Source organism: Pithys albifrons, chromosome Z (assembly GCF_047495875.1).
Source record: "Pithys albifrons albifrons isolate INPA30051 chromosome Z, PitAlb_v1, whole genome shotgun sequence".
In the NCBI taxonomy this organism is placed as follows: domain Eukaryota; kingdom Metazoa; phylum Chordata; class Aves; order Passeriformes; family Thamnophilidae; genus Pithys; species Pithys albifrons.
In genome coordinates, this window is record NC_092497.1 from 10876180 (window position 1) to 10894546 (window position 18367).

At 40.6% G+C, this 18367-nt stretch overlaps 1 protein-coding gene across 1 annotated transcript in view; it reads right to left on the minus strand.

Moving 5' to 3' along the window:
- Nucleotides 1-673: 673 nt before the first annotated feature.
- CCBE1 (collagen and calcium binding EGF domains 1) overlaps nt 674-18367 on the minus strand; it is a 92582-nt gene continuing 74888 nt past the window's right edge. The window contains 8 exon segments of the mRNA XM_071580364.1: nt 674-960; nt 2448-2483; nt 3175-3210; nt 3302-3441; nt 5321-5441; nt 10284-10390; nt 15366-15503; nt 16175-16309. Coding sequence (XP_071436465.1) covers nt 727-960; nt 2448-2483; nt 3175-3210; nt 3302-3441; nt 5321-5441; nt 10284-10390; nt 15366-15503; nt 16175-16309 — 947 coding nt within the window. The 3' untranslated portion in view covers nt 674-726.

An 18367-nucleotide genomic window follows, 5' to 3' on the forward strand; every position in this document is an offset into this window, starting at 1 on the left:
AAGTAGTGTTGGTTTAGGACAAACATCTTTTGACTGTCTTTGAATGATACTCTAGCAACACAAAGCCTAGTAATTTCCAGATTGAGCAGCAGCACCCTTGTATCACTGCTTCACCACATTTTTTTGCCTTTTTCTGCCACAATGGGGTATAATAGAAGACAATATCTCAGTTACTCCACTGTGAAACAGGGATCTACTTCTCACAATCTCCTAGGCCTGGGGACAGTAGCTGGAGATTTGAGCTTAGTGATATATTTGCATTTATCAAGTAACCATGGACCAAGGTTTTCATTATTGGTTTCATTCAGGTATGATGTTCAGCTACCCCTCTGTCCCTAGCAAAATTTCAGTACTGGGTCATTTGGAAATAGAATGAAAGGTAGGCAGATGGAATGCTGTGGTCTGCTTTAGTAGCTAGAGCATGCCTTACTCGTATTATATACTAAGAAGGTTTTCTTGATAGAATAGGTACAATGCACAGTGCAGGCTTGATGGTATGGAATTACTGCAAGGGGGCTACCATGAACCAGGAAAGCTACAGTACAGGCAGCATGGTTCAGAAAAAGCTGAAAGAAAACTGGGAAATTATTTATATATATATATGTATATATAAATATATATATATATATATATATATATATATATATATATATATATATATTATATTGTCAGTGCATCTTTTACATTGAAGAATTCTAAAGGGACTTTATTTATCAGTAGGCATAGCTAAGGATGGTCTGCCTTCTGTATTCTGGAGTTTCTGGGTGCTGCCCGTGGTTTATAGTCTTCTCCAGATCCAAAATCTACTGTGTCATGATAGTTTGTAAATTCCTGAGGTAATGGAAACTCCTCTGTTGATGAGTGAGTCCTGTGTCCAAACACTCTCTCTTGCAGCTCAGCGATGTCATTTCTGATGTCTGCCATCATCAGCAATAGGAAATCAAATGAACCTGGTGGGCCCTAAAGTCACAAGGCACAGTCATTAATAACAATCCACCTTGCTCTTACAGTTTTCAAACTGGTTGATAGAATTACTCTTGCAGGGGTCATTCAGTAAAATACTGCTTCATATCAATTGCCAGAAGTTAATGGTCTGTTTTTTCACCAGCTTGCTCAGGAAACAATTTTCAAAAGAATCAAATGCTTTTGCAGACAGAGCCTACATTTACAAGATGCTTGTCTTTTTGTCACAACAATTCCTTTGCTGTATCTGCTTACTAAGAGTACCCTGACAACTCATAGGAATAAAGGAGATAAATCTTGCTTCCCTGTCAGAAATTACATTCTTAGAATGATTAAACAATACATGTTATTTAAGACTGCTGTTCTTTGGAAAGTATCTTTTCAATATGGTAATCTCACTGCCATCCATCACTTACTAAATATACTAGTAATTGCAATGCAGAGAGTGTCTGATTTTAGAAAACCATTATTTCCATTTAGCTGACTTCACACATTAAAGTAAACTGAGGACACATTGATGGGCACACTGTTAAAAATCCACTCCACCTGTGAGATAATACCGTAAGAAATAAATTCATAGAATCATAGAATAACTGTCTAGATCCAACCACCATGCCATGGCCAGGGACACCTTCACTAGACCAGGTTGTTAAAAGCCCCATGTAACCTGGTCTTGAACACTTTCAGAGATGGGGCATCCACAGCTCCTCTGGGCAACCTTTGCCTGTGTCTCACCACCCTCACAGTAAAGAATTTCTTCCTAATACCTAATTGAAACCCATTGTCCAATTTGAAGCCATTCCCCCTTGTCCTGTCATGACATGCTTTTGTAAAAAGTCCCTCTCCATCTTTCTTTTAGGATCCTTCAGATACTGGAAAGCTTCCATTAAGTTATTCCAAAGATTTCTTTTTTTCCAGGCTGAAAAATTCAAATTTTCTCAGCCTTTCCTCATAGGAGAGGTGCTCCATCCCCCAAATCATCTTGGTGGCCTCCTCTGGACTTGTTCCAACAGGTCACTGTCCTTTGTGTACTGGAGACCCCAGAGGTTTTTAAACAATTTCACCTGGAAACAGATTGTCAATACTCATCCTTCTGATGTCTGACTCAAAGACTAGAGCTTCCCATATCCCACTGAGATGAGGAGCAGGAATTTAAAAGGTTCTGGGGATCAAAATCCTGTAAGGAGTGGAGGTTGAACCATACTATCACTCTGCATGGGATGTCATGCTACTGCCTTCTGCGGATATTCCAGCATATTGCAGAGCAGAGGTGCACCTACTACCTCCAGTCTCATACCCAGAAAGGGAAGAGGTGTGTAGGCAAAAAAAGCTGGATGAAAACAGGCGATTACTTTGTTTCCAATAATATTTTCTGTGTATGTAAAGTATCTCTACTCTTGACACAAGACTTTAAAAAAAAAATTTGGCTGACCTGTAATCAACATCACTCTATCGTGTAAATTCCTCCTGTGAGGAATACTTACAGGTATCCCCTTTGGTCCTGGTGCACCTCGCTCCCCCTGTAATCAATACAACCACAGTTAGTTTGCTCTGATTAAAGGAAACAAACAAACAAAAAATCACGGTTTTCCCCTGCAGTCTCCCTTATTTGCTGTCCCCAGATCAAGAATCAAACATACTGGGAACAACTGCACTGGCCAGGGACTTCACCAGCGAAGAAGTCCCCTTATAATCACTCATATAGGGACACAACTGCACAATACTACTTTATTCCGTTATGTATCCTGCTGACTATGCCAATTTTGTTTGGAAATTTTTATTCTTGTTTGGAAAAAGAAAAGAAAGTGAAGAAGGAATGAAATTGTTACTGATTCTAGTGGGAGCAGAGTGAGGCACTTCTGATATTTGTCCTGGACAGTAAGAAGCAAAGCAATGAATAAGAGGAATTCACAAAAGAACCATCTAGTGAAAAGCAGAAACATTTCTTCCAGGAAAAGCCAAAAGTTCTGCAGGAAAAGAAAAGAAGGCTGCTTAACAGCCAGTCAGGACTATTTGAAAGACTTTAGGAATGGCAAACATAAAATAGCAGATGTGTAACATGAAAGGGTGGGATAACGGAATATTTTCACCTTAGCAAAGGAAATGAGATGGTGAAAGGGTTTGACTACAAGTGCACAGAGGGACTCTCTAGCAAGACTGCACTTCACATATGCATGTGTTCATCTTATGGAGATGAGTATCTCTCCTCACCTTGCTACCATCTCTCCCTGGGGCTCCAGGTGGGCCCTGCAAGAGAAAAGAAAGTGTTCACAAGAATGCAAGAAGTTGTGGGCAAAGGCTGACAGTGCAGTGCAGGACAGGAGACAAGAATACTGACCACGGGGCCCCGTCTGCCCTGCTTAATGTGTGATATGTCTGGAGACGGGCCCATAGGTCCCATGGATCCACGAGGGCCTGGCTGTCCAGGAGGGCCAGGTAACCCTGGAACTCCTTGACTCCCTTTCGGTCCTGGAGCCCCTGTAATCAACAGAAAAAATTACCTTCCAGGAAAAGCCTTCAGGACACTTCATCAGTGCAAACAGTGTGTAATGACCATTTTTTCAATGACCCAATTGACCTTAACACACACAAATCCCAAATCCATAACAATACAACCAATACATCTGCATCTGCACACCAGGAGCCTTCTGAGACATTACTGCTTGTCACAGTGGCTACAAGAGATATCAATTAAACTATTCAATATTGTGTAGAGAAAGAATCCAAGTCTGCCACTGCCGGATGGTTAGGGACACAAACTGGGAATGAAAAGAAAAGCAGAAATGCTTCATTTTCACACAAAGAAGAACATGTCACATTTGAGGAACATATAAAAAGAAAGCTTCAGAAATCTCATGAGAATTTTGAGTCAATTGCATTTATATGACTGGCACAAGCAAGCCCTTTCCAGTGGTGGGCTGCACCTCTCTTTTGCCCAGTACAGTAGCCAATGTCAAAGGGACAAAAGGGGCTCTGTTCTTCTATTTTGCTTGATATCCTTTTCAGCCTCTGCTGGCTCAGCAGACCATGTTAGTTTTTGGGAAGCACACAGGCAACAAAGCATATGTTTAGCTCAAGAGAAACTCTATGAAATGAAAACCAGAAAATCAGACACCTGAAACAACATTTGCACAAAATAAAGACCACTGAAGCACTTTTCTTCGTACAGAGGGCACATGAAAGACATAGAAAATGAAAGGCACAGAATAAAAAAGGGTTCAACAGGACAGAATACGTACAGTTAGCATTTTCAAAAGAGGACAACTCAAGTTCACAATGACTCTCTGGGATTCCTCTCATTTGGACTGCAGAGTAGGTGAGGAGGGATGATTTTATGGGGGAGCAGAGTTCTACAGTACCTCGGACAGCTCATTCATGGGAAAAGCTGGTGGGTGGGAGACCTGCAGGGTCAGGCCTATCTTTGCAAGGCACTGTACCCTTCAGAGTCTGACGCAGAACCTCTAATCATACTGTCCTTGCACTTACGATATACTGGAGACTGAAGATACTCATCCTCCAAGAAAATGAGATAAAGACTCAAAAAATAAGGCAAGACTGCAAAAAGGGATATAAATGGTGGGGGAGGGAGTTGGGGGAAGAGGCACTTTAATAGTGAGTAAAATCCTTGTAAAGAATATTTGCTTGTTCTCTGTAAGAATGTTTCTGAAATCTAGCACAATGCTAAAATTCCTTGGATTTACTGCTAAGCCCAAATTAGATCTTCATTCAAAGGATTTCCAAAATTTTTAATATCACCACTTGCCAGTTGCAAGGTGTCTGGCTTAAGTTAGAGCTTTAGGAACTCTCTGTTTTTCCACATTGTTTCAATCTATACCTTAGCAAAGAAGGTGTGAGTGGAGTTATACTTTTCAGATTCATTTGAATCTGGAACACACATAAAACCTTGCAAAACCAGATGAGGAAAAATGAAACATTTGGCACAAACTCCCACAAACTGAAAGCATATTTTCTGCTCTACTACTGACAGTGAGCTTAAAGTGATAGATATTCCTGAAATAAAATAGAGACTGTTTTAAGACAGGGTTAAAAATACAGGAAATGATAACTGAAGCAGGTGAGATATCCCAGTGAGAGAAAGACATTTAACACATACAGGACAATCACAGCTTGCACGCCAAGAAACACATGGAGACACAATGGATGATGTTAGACAGTTGCCAGAGCCCGACTGTTAACAACCAAGAAGTTTTTCTTTTAAAATTTAGCACAAATGCAAATAAAATAGTATCAAGCAAATTGTGAAACACATAAAATCCTATCACACTGAAAGACTGAAGCTTATAATTGTCATTCCTAGCACTATTGGATACTCATATCCCTCTGGTCTATATCTTACCTGGAGGGCCTTGTTGACCAGGCTGGCCTGGGGGGCCAGGGATATATGCATTAGATGCAAGCACTTTTTCACCAGTGATTTGCTTGCTAAGATCAGCAGCATTATTTGGTAGCAAAGCAACCTGCCAAAACCAAAAATCACTGTAAGATCTTCATTGTTCAGCTGGATAAATGATATCCTTAGTTAAGCTTTCATGTGAACAAACAGCCTATTTAAATATTTCAGGAAAATATGAAGTGTTGACTCATATACTTCACTGAAATCATCATTATAAAAAAGGTTACTTTGTGAGTCTGTTCACTTTTTGAGTCACTGTGGAAATACTGTGAGCAAATCCAATGGAGGACAGGAGAAATTCAGGAGAGATACAGCAAAAATTCTGAAAAACTTAAATCTCAAAACTGCTTGGATCTTCTCAGGAAATCTGTTTTTCCTTATTTGAAGTTTTCTCTATTCATTTACCGCCCTTTTCTTAGAGCAATATTTGCTCAGACATTTAAGTTCTCAAGCCCTGCACAAGCCACTAACTTTCCACTGTTTTCAATGAGAATCCCAAATCCTTTGTGGATCTGGCCTTGTAACCATACTATTTAATCCAACAGATGTCTGGATCTTCTCTGCATGGAGATACAAGATAAAGCAAGTGAGAATATAACAAAAATTTCACACTACAGTTCGAAGTGTAATTATCCATTACACTTTTCATTACCCATTAAACATTAATCTGTCCAGATTGAACATATTTAATAATTAAATGTATTTAGAAATATTCTGCAAATGTTTAGTCTCTCCAGACACAGCTGAAGGGAGCTGACAAGCCAGGAGGCTGGTCTGCAGCAAGGAAACAAGTTTATTAGTGGTGAGTGGCTGCATGTAGAGTTGGGATTGTGCTCTGCCAAATGGAACTGAATAGCTATTTCAGCAACATGAGAGCAGACCTATCCCTGGGTGAGCTTTGTTGCTCTATGAAGGAATTTGGCTCACTGGATAATTTGATGCTGAATTCTGCAACATTTGCCTGGAAGAACTATATTACATAAAGTACATGATAAATCCTGCTACCTGACAATGCTTTTCATCAGCTATCTGGAATTCTCTGAACTGGGCGGTTCTCAAGACTCCTACTTGTTTCTGTTTTTATTTATGTTCTCCTGCCTTTACTGCAAACTTAAGGTTTTTAATGTACAAGAACAAAACCCAATGCTATTCACTTGCAGTACCTACCATAACTGAGCAAATTTCCTTTGGCAAACAAGTTATTACTTACAGAAGGCAATATAAGAGCAGCCAGTGCTGCTTGCAGTTTGAGGTTGGATGAACAGAACAGTTCTGAAGCAAAAAAAATCAGGAAGAAAGTAGTTGAGAATGCTGATGTTCCTGGTGGCCTTTCCGAAACACCAGCTTGGATTTTGAGGCTGGAATTCAAAATGCGATGACAGGAATATGAGGATTTATCAGCCATTTGTGACTTAGCTTTTAGAAAGCATTGCAGTTCCAAAGACAAGATGATTGCACTATAGGCAAATTAAGCATCATGATATCAGTCTTACAAGAATTTGGTAGTGTCATTCCACCCCCACAGAAATTAGTGTGTGGATGAGGTCAACACTTCACAGAAATACCACAGGGTTTTTCTTAGATGCTAACTCTATGAATCTGCTCATACAGAAAATAGGGATCCAGCACACCTACAGCTCTGGTGTGAGCTGTCATCTTTGGTTTTCCAAAGACAAATATCTGCTTTCTTTACCAGTGACCCTGCAGCTTTCCCAGCCAACATCCCAGCCACTGCAGCACAGACCAAAATGTGGGGCTACTGACAATAAAGGGTTACTCCATTGGTCACAGGATCCTACACATGGGACTGAAAACACAGTAGCTGGGGGCTGTCACAGCCACACTGGCCATGGAATGGCATGGGGAGGTCCAGTGGCTGCCTCTGGTCAGCAAAGTTTTGTTTCTCAGAGGTATGTCCACCCTATCAAAGAAGGCTAGATACGAATGGAAGGGTTGCAAAACTTTTACTACATGACACAAATAAAGCAAGAGCTCAGCAGTGCTGATGCTGTCCACCTAAAACTGAGACACAGAGATAAATTCTGTGACTACCAGAGAACATTGTATTTTCCAGATAGTTTTTGTGAGAATATTTTCAGTGTCATCAGTGGGTGTTTCTCCTTGGGGGTGGCTGCTGTTGAATGATAGGCTCATTGAAGTCCTCTTTAGAGCTTGTGCCTAAATTTCTCAATAGATCTCATTCTGGGGATCTATCTCAGCAGATAAATAGGTGTTACTTAGTACACAGACTCTGCCATGAATACTCTCCAGGTTCTATTGCAAATAGGTGGGCTGGAGTAAAAAGGTGTATTTAGTGGCAAAGGCTCATCATGAAGAGGATTTGAAAGTGTATTCTTTTCTGTTGCTTAAATATTGACTTGTTCCTGTCAGTAAGGCTGTTTTAACAACTGAGTAAGTAAAAAAAAAAATCACATAGCTGCTGTGAAAGGATCTACACATGCTTCCCCACTGAGTCAGCTGGATTTGAGGTATACACTAGGAGTGCCAAAATACCCAGGCTCTGGTCTAGCTCACTGTTTTTTGATATCTTCTGGACAGAAAATGGTTGCTAGATGCATTGAAGCCAAACCATGTGTTTTTTAAAGTTGACTCACATCCTCTTAGGGATTGGCTATACTCACTGCCCTAATTTGTTTCATCTTTTAACTGAGCCAGGATCCTAGTCCAGGATGACCTTGGATTTCTCCATACACAGCTTAAAATCTGAATGGCCCTTGGAAAATATTTTTTTCCATGTGCATTCAAATATTAATGAGGGTAAATTTTTCAGGAAAGAGTGTTCTAGAAACAAGACACCCATATGTTGTGTTGCATGCTGCATCTGGAGCTTTGGGTAGTTTCTAGGAATCTGTGGTTTAGGCAAATTTTGACAGTGCTTGTCAGAAGTGATATGGAACATGGCTTTCTAACTAAAATGTTTAAACACATCTGTGCAATAGGATCCAGCTTACTTGCTTTTTAAAAAAAAATTCTTGGCTGTGTGTCAGGATGTCAGATATCTTTCCCCCAGTTTTTCAGCTTTCCACTCTTCTTCCTTCCACAGAGGTCTGAGATCAATGTAGGATTGCTCACAGACCTCTAGTATATCAGGACAGAGCATCTTACAGGCTTTTCTGCCAAATACAATTTTGAATACAGTTCATAAAATCTGACAATCTTGACCACAAGACTGAAGACTCATTTTATAAACTGTCTCCCTGGCAGACAGAAATGAATTTTTCTGTGCAAAACAGAACAGCTTCAACCATGGATACTGAGAGATGTCCGCCCCAGAAGAACTTGATCATGGGGGAGCAGCTGATGAATTACAAGGGTTGATGTCTCCCTGGGCAGAGAAGCAGCATGGGGTCAGATCTCTTCTCAGCATGGACAAAAGCTCTCCTTTCTGTGCAGTAAAAGCTACTGAGAGTAACAGGGACTTTCTCTTCCAGCTCTGTCTGTGTGTGGCACAACCCAGAGGGCTCCCTCTGAGAATGCCAAATAGATCAAGTCTCAGCAGGAAGGTATTGGAGGAAAAGTTAAGCTATAGGCTATGACAGCACAGCTATGAAGTAAGAGTGAGCTGCTTAGTTTGGCGACAACTACTGTACAAATGCCTACAGTGACAGGTATCAATGGCCTCAGTTTTCCAGGAGTGAGTTTTGAACACAGGCATCTAACAGTGAAAGTTAGACATAGAAAACTTCCCATTAATTCAATCAATCAATTCTTGCAGCAAACAATGTGGCCAACAGTGTGATCCCAGATCCCTCCCTGGAGGTCAGTGCAAGTCTGCTCAGCATCAAGGAGAGTGGCTGGAGAAAAAGTCTCTCAAAAACATGTATCCTTTTTTAACCTCTCTGCTACCATTTGTTTGAAAACCAGAATTTCCATCACACATGAAATTCTGTCACTTCCACATTTGTCTTCATGCTGATTCAGTAGAAAAACATAACATTTTGAAATTTTTGAGATGAAGAGTATCTCTAACATCAGTGAATTTCATTGTAGTGATGATTTCTTTCTTCCTAAAATTGAAGGAGTAACATTAAATGCAACAAGGGAATACCTGAAACTTTTATGACACAATGAAATGAAATGAAATAATGAAATGAAATGAAATGGAGTACCTTGGGTGAAATAATTACAGTTTGTCAGCAGCCAAGAACATTGAATGCAGAGCATTTCAATTTGAAAGAACCTGAATGTTCAAAGGAGATGTCACCAGAAAAGGCATTACACCTGCATTCCTGCACTTGGCTCTCCAAATCTAAGGCTCGGTCTTTGGGTTATTTCAATCCTAACTCAAATGCAAAAGGAAGCTACATATAGGAGCAATTACAGGCCAGGGGAAATTTCTAAATGCACCATTCTCTACTCGTAAGGATAGAGGTGAAACCAAAAAGGATTTGCAACTGAGGGATTTTATTGAAAGAAGAGTGATGTTTAAAGCTAGTGATGTTTTTGTTTAGCCCCACACCTATTTAGCAATAATCCTGTATCAGCACCCTGTTAATGCAAAATCATGTTCCTGCATCTATGGAATGTCTTGCACTTGCTGACTCTGACGGTGGATCAAGTCCAAAATCCTGTGCATTCAGAGTGAATGAAAAGCTGAGTCCAGTGCAGATTGCCAAGAAACCTGGGCTCAGACTGGGATGGGTGTTTGCCAGACTGTTATCACGAGCTTGGTAACTCATCTCAATGAACTTGGTTTCCAATCTGCCTACAAGCCACACAGAAGCATAAGTAAGGTATGCCATTCCTACAAGATTTTAAAATATATTGTCATCTTTTTTATGGGTACAAGGATCACATGTCAGTGACAAGCCCAAACACTTAAATTTCACCTCCATTGTTGTAAAACATGCAGGTCTATAGAGACATGGCTGATCAGTGTTCATACCTTTTGCTTCAGCTGTAAAACCGTCTGCTTTATTTGATAAAATTCCTTACAAGAGGCACAGCATGTTCCCGGTTTTGCCACATTTTCAGATTTCTCTGGAAGCCCAGCTGAAAGAAAGCAGTTTCAAATAAAAAGATCCAAAGGAAAGAAGTTCATAAAGTGATTGTAAAAGCAACTTGAAGTTTGTTACATTTCCCCAGTCTGTGAAAAGAGAAGAGGATCTCGCCATTACTCAATCCTTGACTGTGAATTTCTATGGCAGGCTGAGAAACTTTGCAGGGAAAGCTCTAAGCTAATTTTTAAAGCAGCTGTTTTCAGTTAACAGTCCCCAAAGTATTAATTTTTTTAATATCTGGAAAAGTTTACACCCCTTCTTTTATCTTTGTGTTTAGCATAGACTAACCCCATAGATCTGAACCGATTTACAGTCCCTCAAAGGGCATATTTTCATATGCTATAAATTACAGTAAAACCCCTCACAATATGGTCATTTCATTCACTTTGCACAAACTGTTCTTTATCATTGTAAGTTATTCTCCATGCATGGAATCAGTCTGCGCAGAGATGGGGATTGAGATTAATGACAGGGATTTAAATCCACACAAGAGAAAGGGTCACATCTGTTGATATTATGCATGAATAGGATCTTTTCAGGAATCCATTCAATGATTCAAACTGTTATTGCAAATGTTATTTTTGTCCTATCCCAGTCTCATACACAGTCAAACACTTCTCCACTGCAAACAAACAAACAATGTTGTAACAGATGTCTGCTTAAACAGGAATCTGGTTTCCAAACCACAGGGTGACACATACTGGCAAACTCTAGGTGAGCTTTTTCCTTTCCCTCATTCAGTTGCTGAGAAGCATCAAGTGTTATGAGGATCTGCATTTATGTGTGTGGCCTTGTATGATGTTACCTGGCAGGGTTATTGAGCATGTTTGAACTTTGACCTTTCAGAAGACGTCCTGCATGGAAAAACTCTGCAGGTGCTTCTGGTGAAAGCCACAAAATCTCCAATATCTTCCAAAAGCTGTTGTGTTATACTCCCCACTTGGACACACTCTTAAATGGTCTTCATCTTTTCAGAAATGTGATTTTGGAAACATCTGCATCTTTTAAAATAAACACAGTTATGTGGTCCTTGACTTTAAATGTTTACAGGGTCCAATAAGGAAGAATCTCATGGTTGTCTATAGACCACCTATACATAAATTTAGGGAACATTTTTTTCAGTACATTGAGTCCATTGGATGTATTGACGCATCAGGTATGCTTGCTTTTAGAAGACAGAAATTTATTTCCCTTCTCTCCTAATCAGGTAGGAGAGGGCTGTAAGGGCAAGTTGCTGGAATGACCAGGAGCATTAAGACTGGTATTAGTACTGAATTTACCAGAAAATTAGGAGGTAAAGGCTTGAGGATTTTCCCCACTCATCAACTGCCTGTTCCCACAGCTGCACTCCAACAGAACTACAATATATCATTTACCATTTTTATGGCAGCAAGCACATCCTGCTGTTTGAGCTTCCTGGTCCTTTCTGATAGCTTTCTGTGCAGGTAGCTCAAAGATTTAAGGCTAGAAGGTTCTACTTGGTGTTTTCTGATGAACTCTACATAGTGTAGAATAGAATCTACATTGAATCCAGGACTATTTGGCTACAAGACCTCCCAGAAAAACTCTAGCATTTGTATGAAGATACCTGAATCCACAACATTTGCTGCTTTCTTCCTCTCTGCTGTATTTCTTATGCCATTTTGCCTTTGACTCCCTTCAAAGACTCTTTGCACATAAACCTTTTTCTGGTAGATTAAATAAACTATGTAGGGCTTTTTTCCCCCCTTGACAAGGAATAGATGCGTTGTAATCAAGGAACCTATTGACATTTCTATAAAATAGACTTTCTCTTGACCACAAGTCAGTTCCATGGAGTTCTTCCTCTCTCTCCAATTTTAAATCATCCTTTGGAAAAAACCCCAGTGTCTTTACATGTCCATTTTTGGACCTGTGTAGGATTTCAGATGCGTGTATACAAAGCAGTTAGAAAAAAAAAAGCCCCCCCTTTTTTTATTTCTTTTTCAAACACCAATAAAGTCTGTCTTTGGTAATAGCCTCAACCAAAATTTCTTTTAATAGCCATCTCACCAAAATGAGTTCTATCATACTCTTAAGAAATGTTGCTGAAAGCAAGGGAGAAATTGCCAGAGTTTCTGCTATTTGAAACTTAATGCAATCCCACCAGAATCAGTGGAATTATGAGCAGATTAAGAAGCAGTCGATTTGGCCTTGAGTTTCATTATAAAATCCAGTTTATCTTCCAGAAGGATGTGGCACACGAAGCTGACAAGTACAGATAAAAAAAGGGCTGTAACAATCCATGGAGATGAATGCTGGGGGGGATCAGCTAATGTTTGGGAAACATACCAGTGAGATTTCTGCAAATCCAGTTGGATTGACTTGTCAGAAGAAGAACTCCAACATCCTCATGTAAGCAAGCATGAGCTGCATCCCAGGAGAGAGGTGGAATCCCCCTAGCTCATACCAGACAGAGGTGATGATATGCCCAGAGAAGGAGTCATTCATCAAACATTCACTCTACCCCCATCCAATCCTGTATCAGGACCAAACTATGAGTAAAGCCAGCATAAAGCATGCATAAAGCCAGAAGCCACCTAGGACAGGCCAGAAGGCACAGGAAGCCATTAGATGGAGCCACCTATGCACAGTGCAGAAACAGAGATCAGCTAGGCCAGCATGAGCAAGGTAGTTACAGAGCCTGTTTCCATTGCACAGACCTGTACTAGGAGGCTAAAATTATTTTGGAGAAGGCTTAAACCAGCCCCATTTTATGAAGGCTTTCCAAAGCATGAAGTTGAGCTCACACGTGACGTTGCTGTACTGATGGGGGTCCTTTAATCTTGCAGAGGCACTGGTGAGCCCTGTGGCACCTATAGCTGAGAGATCCACTCAGGGAAGTGGTGTGTTTGCTTTGTGTGTGCCGGAGACTCTGCCTTGCTGATGCTGGAAGAGAAGCAGATGCTGGCAGAGGAGAGCTCTGCAGGAGCTCTGCTGTGGGTAGTCTTTGCATGGAGGCTGTTGAGTCAGTCATCTGTGTTGTATTATCTGGGCTCAGACTGCTGAGATGGTTTCATTTGCCTACTTCTGCGTGGACAGCTGTATTGTCTCTGTCAAAAGCAACATGGCTGTGAATGCAGGAAAAATGCTTCCTGTTCTTGTGCCCACCAACCAGCCCTGAGCTCTCAGTCAAGCCACTTACAGAGCCAAAAAAGTGTCCGAATTGCAGCCTTCAGGAATAGAACAATGAAAATATGAATATGATCTCCCAGGAAACACGCAACATCGTTAGAGATGGAGAGGGGTACATGTGCTTTTGTCTCCCACGTTAAATTTTAAAATAAAATTTAAGTGTTCCAGCTACCATGAAAAGCAAATCATCTGCTCATTTGGAAGTCGTTCAGGCACAGATGAGGTGCAGGGCTGGGATTCACCACGGGGTGGTGTGTCACTACAGCTGGTTCCTTACGAAACCCTTTCCTTTGGAATGAGTTAGGGACACAAGCCCTGAGAAATAGCCATTCAAACTCCTCTCACATTTTCACAAGAGGTCTGAAAATTAGTGACTTTAAGGTGGAATACAGTGGGGTAACTGAGCAGAAAGGTCCTTCTCTGCTTCACTCAGCTGATTTGGGAACTGGCTCAAAAGATGATAGGTATTTAGATCCAGATTAACTACTGGAACTGACGTTTTTATGTGCCATGTGCATTCAATGTAAAATTAGTGTTTTTCAAATATTAGGATTATTTCCACAGTCTTGAATATTTTGAATGGTTGGTTATCCTGAATGCTTTGGACATTACTCTATCAAGAAATTCAAACTATTCAGAGGAAAAGTTAACAAAAACATATTTTTAAGTGGATTACAGAAGTTATATCTCTTTTCTTTATCACACACACACACTTATAAGGAAAAAAGAAGCATTTGAAAATTACAAGGAACTACTGCAGTTAATGGAGTGGCTCCAGTTACACACTTTCAGAGGAAAATCACAATTATAAATTGCTCTTGCCATCCATTGGGATTTGGAGCACCCTATGATATTGTATTCAAGCACTGATTGATGAACCTATGGTAAGTCACCATTCACCAAAAAATGTTGGAGGTTTTCTTTCCAAAGCACAGGCTGTTTGCTTCCTTTCTTTTTAAATTTCCATATCAGTATTTAATCTTCAGTACTCTCAATGCTGTAATTTAATAACTGGGATGAGGTCAAAACCTTTAAAATAATTTATACACAGCACATGCATGTACTTTGAAGCCAACAGTGAAAAGCAAGCCCTCACTTCTATCCCTTTCCCATTACATTTTATTTTCATTAAAAAGAAGAAAAATAAAAATCTGACTGCAGTCATGAGACACACAAACTAATTGCAGGTCAGCAGAATTCAGTGTTACTCAATGTAATTTAGAAACTGATCTGAGCAATTCTTGAAATGTGCACTGAACTTCCAGACAAACCTTTTCTGAGCCTCTGAGTGCCAAGGGGCAAGAACCACCCAACCCAGGGCCATTTGCTAATCTCAAATATAGGCATGTAAATACAAATTAATGTTATTGAAAATATTTAATGAATAGGTGAAATTAAGGAAGGTTTGTAAGGGTCACCATCTGGCAATTTTTTTTCCTGTGTCTTCTGAGATCTGGACCAAAAATAGGTATAATTCAAGCTGGTATGGAAGCAAAACATGGCTTTTAGCCGTTGGATCCAGCATAAATGGTCTAAATGAAGTTTGTAATGGTAAATTTCACTGTTCAGCCATTCTGATTCTCCAGAGCAAGATGCTTTCCACATCCTTTAATGCACTTACGCATTGGAGCAGCATGTGTGGCAGGGCTCCACAGGTGCCCAGTGAGCAGCCTGGGTGCTCCAGGAGAATGAGCCACATCCCAGCTTTGGATATCCAGCTTTAAGTGTAGCACAGGGAGCAGTTCTTATTCATCAAAGACCAATACTTTAGACGTTCCTTAGGCCCAGGACATTTAACCTCCCCTAGCCCCTACCTTTATCTCCTTTGGTGCATGTCTTGCCATCCTCTTCCCGGATATAGCCTTCGTGACATTCGCACCTGTAGCTGCCCATGGTGTTGACACAGATTTGAGAGCACAGAGTCCCATTGCTCGTGGCACACTCATCAATGTCTGGAGAGCAGCAAAAGTTAAAAATGTCCCATAGCTGGATGTTTCAGATCTCAAATACAATAAAAACTTCCTTTAAAGGTATAAAGAGATTTTGAGGTTAAAAGAGTAATTGCAGCATCACTGGTGCTTTGAGCTGGAGCTCTGTGCAAGCTGCACTATTATTATTAACACACCTGGTATTTTATCAGTGAACATTGCTTGACCATTTCCTTGCACAGAAAAGCCTACAAGCAAAGCTCGGTCTTGCAAACCTTGACTCCCTGGCCTGGCAAACCACGCTGAGGAAACCAGGGCAGGACTAGCCACTAAAAGGACCACATGTAAATGATCAGTCCTGAATTAGACACTGCCCATCTGAATCTAACCCCAGTGATCAGTTTTCATAATTAGGCCTGGTTATAATGCTTCAATATTCCACAAACATGGCTCACAACCTGTAGGAGAAATCAAAGGAAAAATTACATCAGCCCAACACTTCAAGGTGTTTGAGTGTGTATGTTCTGTCTAGACCTCTTCTGGTAAAAAATCCTAATCACAATTAGAAACTCATTTCTTCTTTAATAATCATTATTATGAGAGTAAGGTTTCACATCAAAACTGATTCCTAAAAGATCCAAGGGAGCAGGATACGTCATTAACCAGGGATGAGCTCAACATGCACTTCTACCCACCCAGGCAATAAGGCTTCTCTCTGTTTCTGTGCCTCTCCCGATCATAGCGGTATCCAGGATAGCAAGTGCATAAGACTCGCCCAAAATTATCTGTGCACTGCTGTTCACAGGGAGCTTCAGCACAGACATCATAGTCTAGAGAGAGGAAAACATCATTAGGAAAAATTCCAATGGCAGTTAGCTGGATAATACTTCAACACCGAATATTTCACTTCTCTGCTAGTTAATATAAAGTTTTGAAGGACTGAGGAACCTAGATACAAAATGTTTATGAGACATAAGCAAAGAATTATATTAAAATTGTAATTGCTAATCTCATCTTTAGGGTTGTTACACTGTTTCTTAAAGTTGGATTTTAAGCAAGGGTCACTTTTGCAGTTGGCAGAATTTAAGAATTCTTTTCACAGAAATATTAAATTACCTAAAACTTTTTCTGTTGTTTTCTTCCACAAATTTTTGAGTGCAGTTAGCAACATTTCCCATGCAGAATACTGTGAAAAACCACAAGGCTAATTGCCAAATCCAAGCAGAAAGTATATCATAAGGAAAAGTTAATTAAATCGCACAGTAATTGTTCAAAGCCAGATATAACCCCCTTAGAAAAGAATGCTGTGTTACAAAACCGTCATCACTCAGTAACAGCAATGGCATGGTAAAATCGCTGCCTGGCTTTGTCAGTGAAATCCCAAAAGACCTAAGTCCCTGTTTGAAACCTGAAGGAAGGCAAATCTGTTTCTGATTTCACTGCTATGTTGCACCAGAGCTGAAGTCAGTGGAATGGACACCAGAGCACAACACAGTCTAACCTGCATCTCTCCCCTGCTAGAGGTTGGATTTGGCCCCTGGCATCATGCTTATGGCAGGGCTGGGGGTAGAAGGGCAGCTCCTGGCTGTGTGTGCAAGGGCTTTGCAGTGTCATTGGGAACATCCTTCAGGAAAAGCCAGGAGATGAAGCAGCCTCTGGTTTCAAAACCAGCTCAAGCACACTCTGCTAAAGGTCAGGTTTAACACTAAAGCAAGTGGCAGTTCCTGTAGCCATGTCAGAAAACATCATTCTGCACAGAGCATCCATGTGGCTGTGACGCTCCAGTGACTGGGGCCACAGCAAATATCCCCTTGTGCTCCAGACCAAACTTACCTAAACCAAACCTAAGTGGTTTAACTGAGTTCTCAGCAATGCACTGTGTTTCCACATACACAATAAAAATACATTATTGACTCACCCTAATAACTAACAGACATCTCTGGATACCAGTGATTATTCCAAACAATTAAACTGAGCTAATAGATGGTAAAGCAAATGAAACCATTTTTTCTGTATGAAGCATATAGTGCACATGTGTAGCACTGGGGTTAAAAGTGACAGTGTGCTAAGGTACAGAAAAACACGAGATGAGATTTTAAAAGCTGCTGTTTCTCACACCAGAGCCCCACAGACAAAAACATACTATTGTAATGGTGCCAAGCTTTTTCTTCCTTCTGCTTGTCACCTTTTGAATAGCAGGCATCCTTTCTTTCCTTCTTCAGCCCTGTATTGACTTTACCTCTTGATGTCTGAGTTCTTGAACTCTTGAAGTGCTGTAGTGGTGAGTGGCAGTGCCAGGACACCCAGTAGTAGCCAGGGTCAAACAGTGCAGAGCCATGGAAGGAAAACATGGCTCTCACTTTCAAAATGGTCAGTCTGAGGGCTACTTTGGGCTTTTTAGGTGATGCTGGGGTTGTAAACTCCTGTTACGTTTGGCACTCCTAAAGAGTCCCAAATATAAAGCATTGCTGTTGATATTTCTGGACACAGTTGCAATTTTCCATTGAAATTAAATCAGAGCAAGAACAGACTAATGTGCCCAGCACAGAGGTGATTCCTGCTCCTCAGCCAGTGTACCTACACAGATGCTGAATTTGGCCTGTGCCACATTCAGCTATTTGGAGCAGAGCTAAAACAAGCTCTGGACTTCCTGTGCTTCCATGAATAGATGTGCCCTAACAAAATCATAAAAATCAGTGCTGGAAGGGATCATCTCCCACCACAGCAGGATTAGCTACGTGTAAACTTTTCCTAGTTTTCTTTTTCCCTGAGGGATGGATATGGCCCACCATGTAGTCTGTTTTCAAGATGAAATATCCTTGTAGACAGAAAGGTTTTTACTCCTATCAAATCCAAACTTCCCTTATAGCCACATAGGTCCATTATTT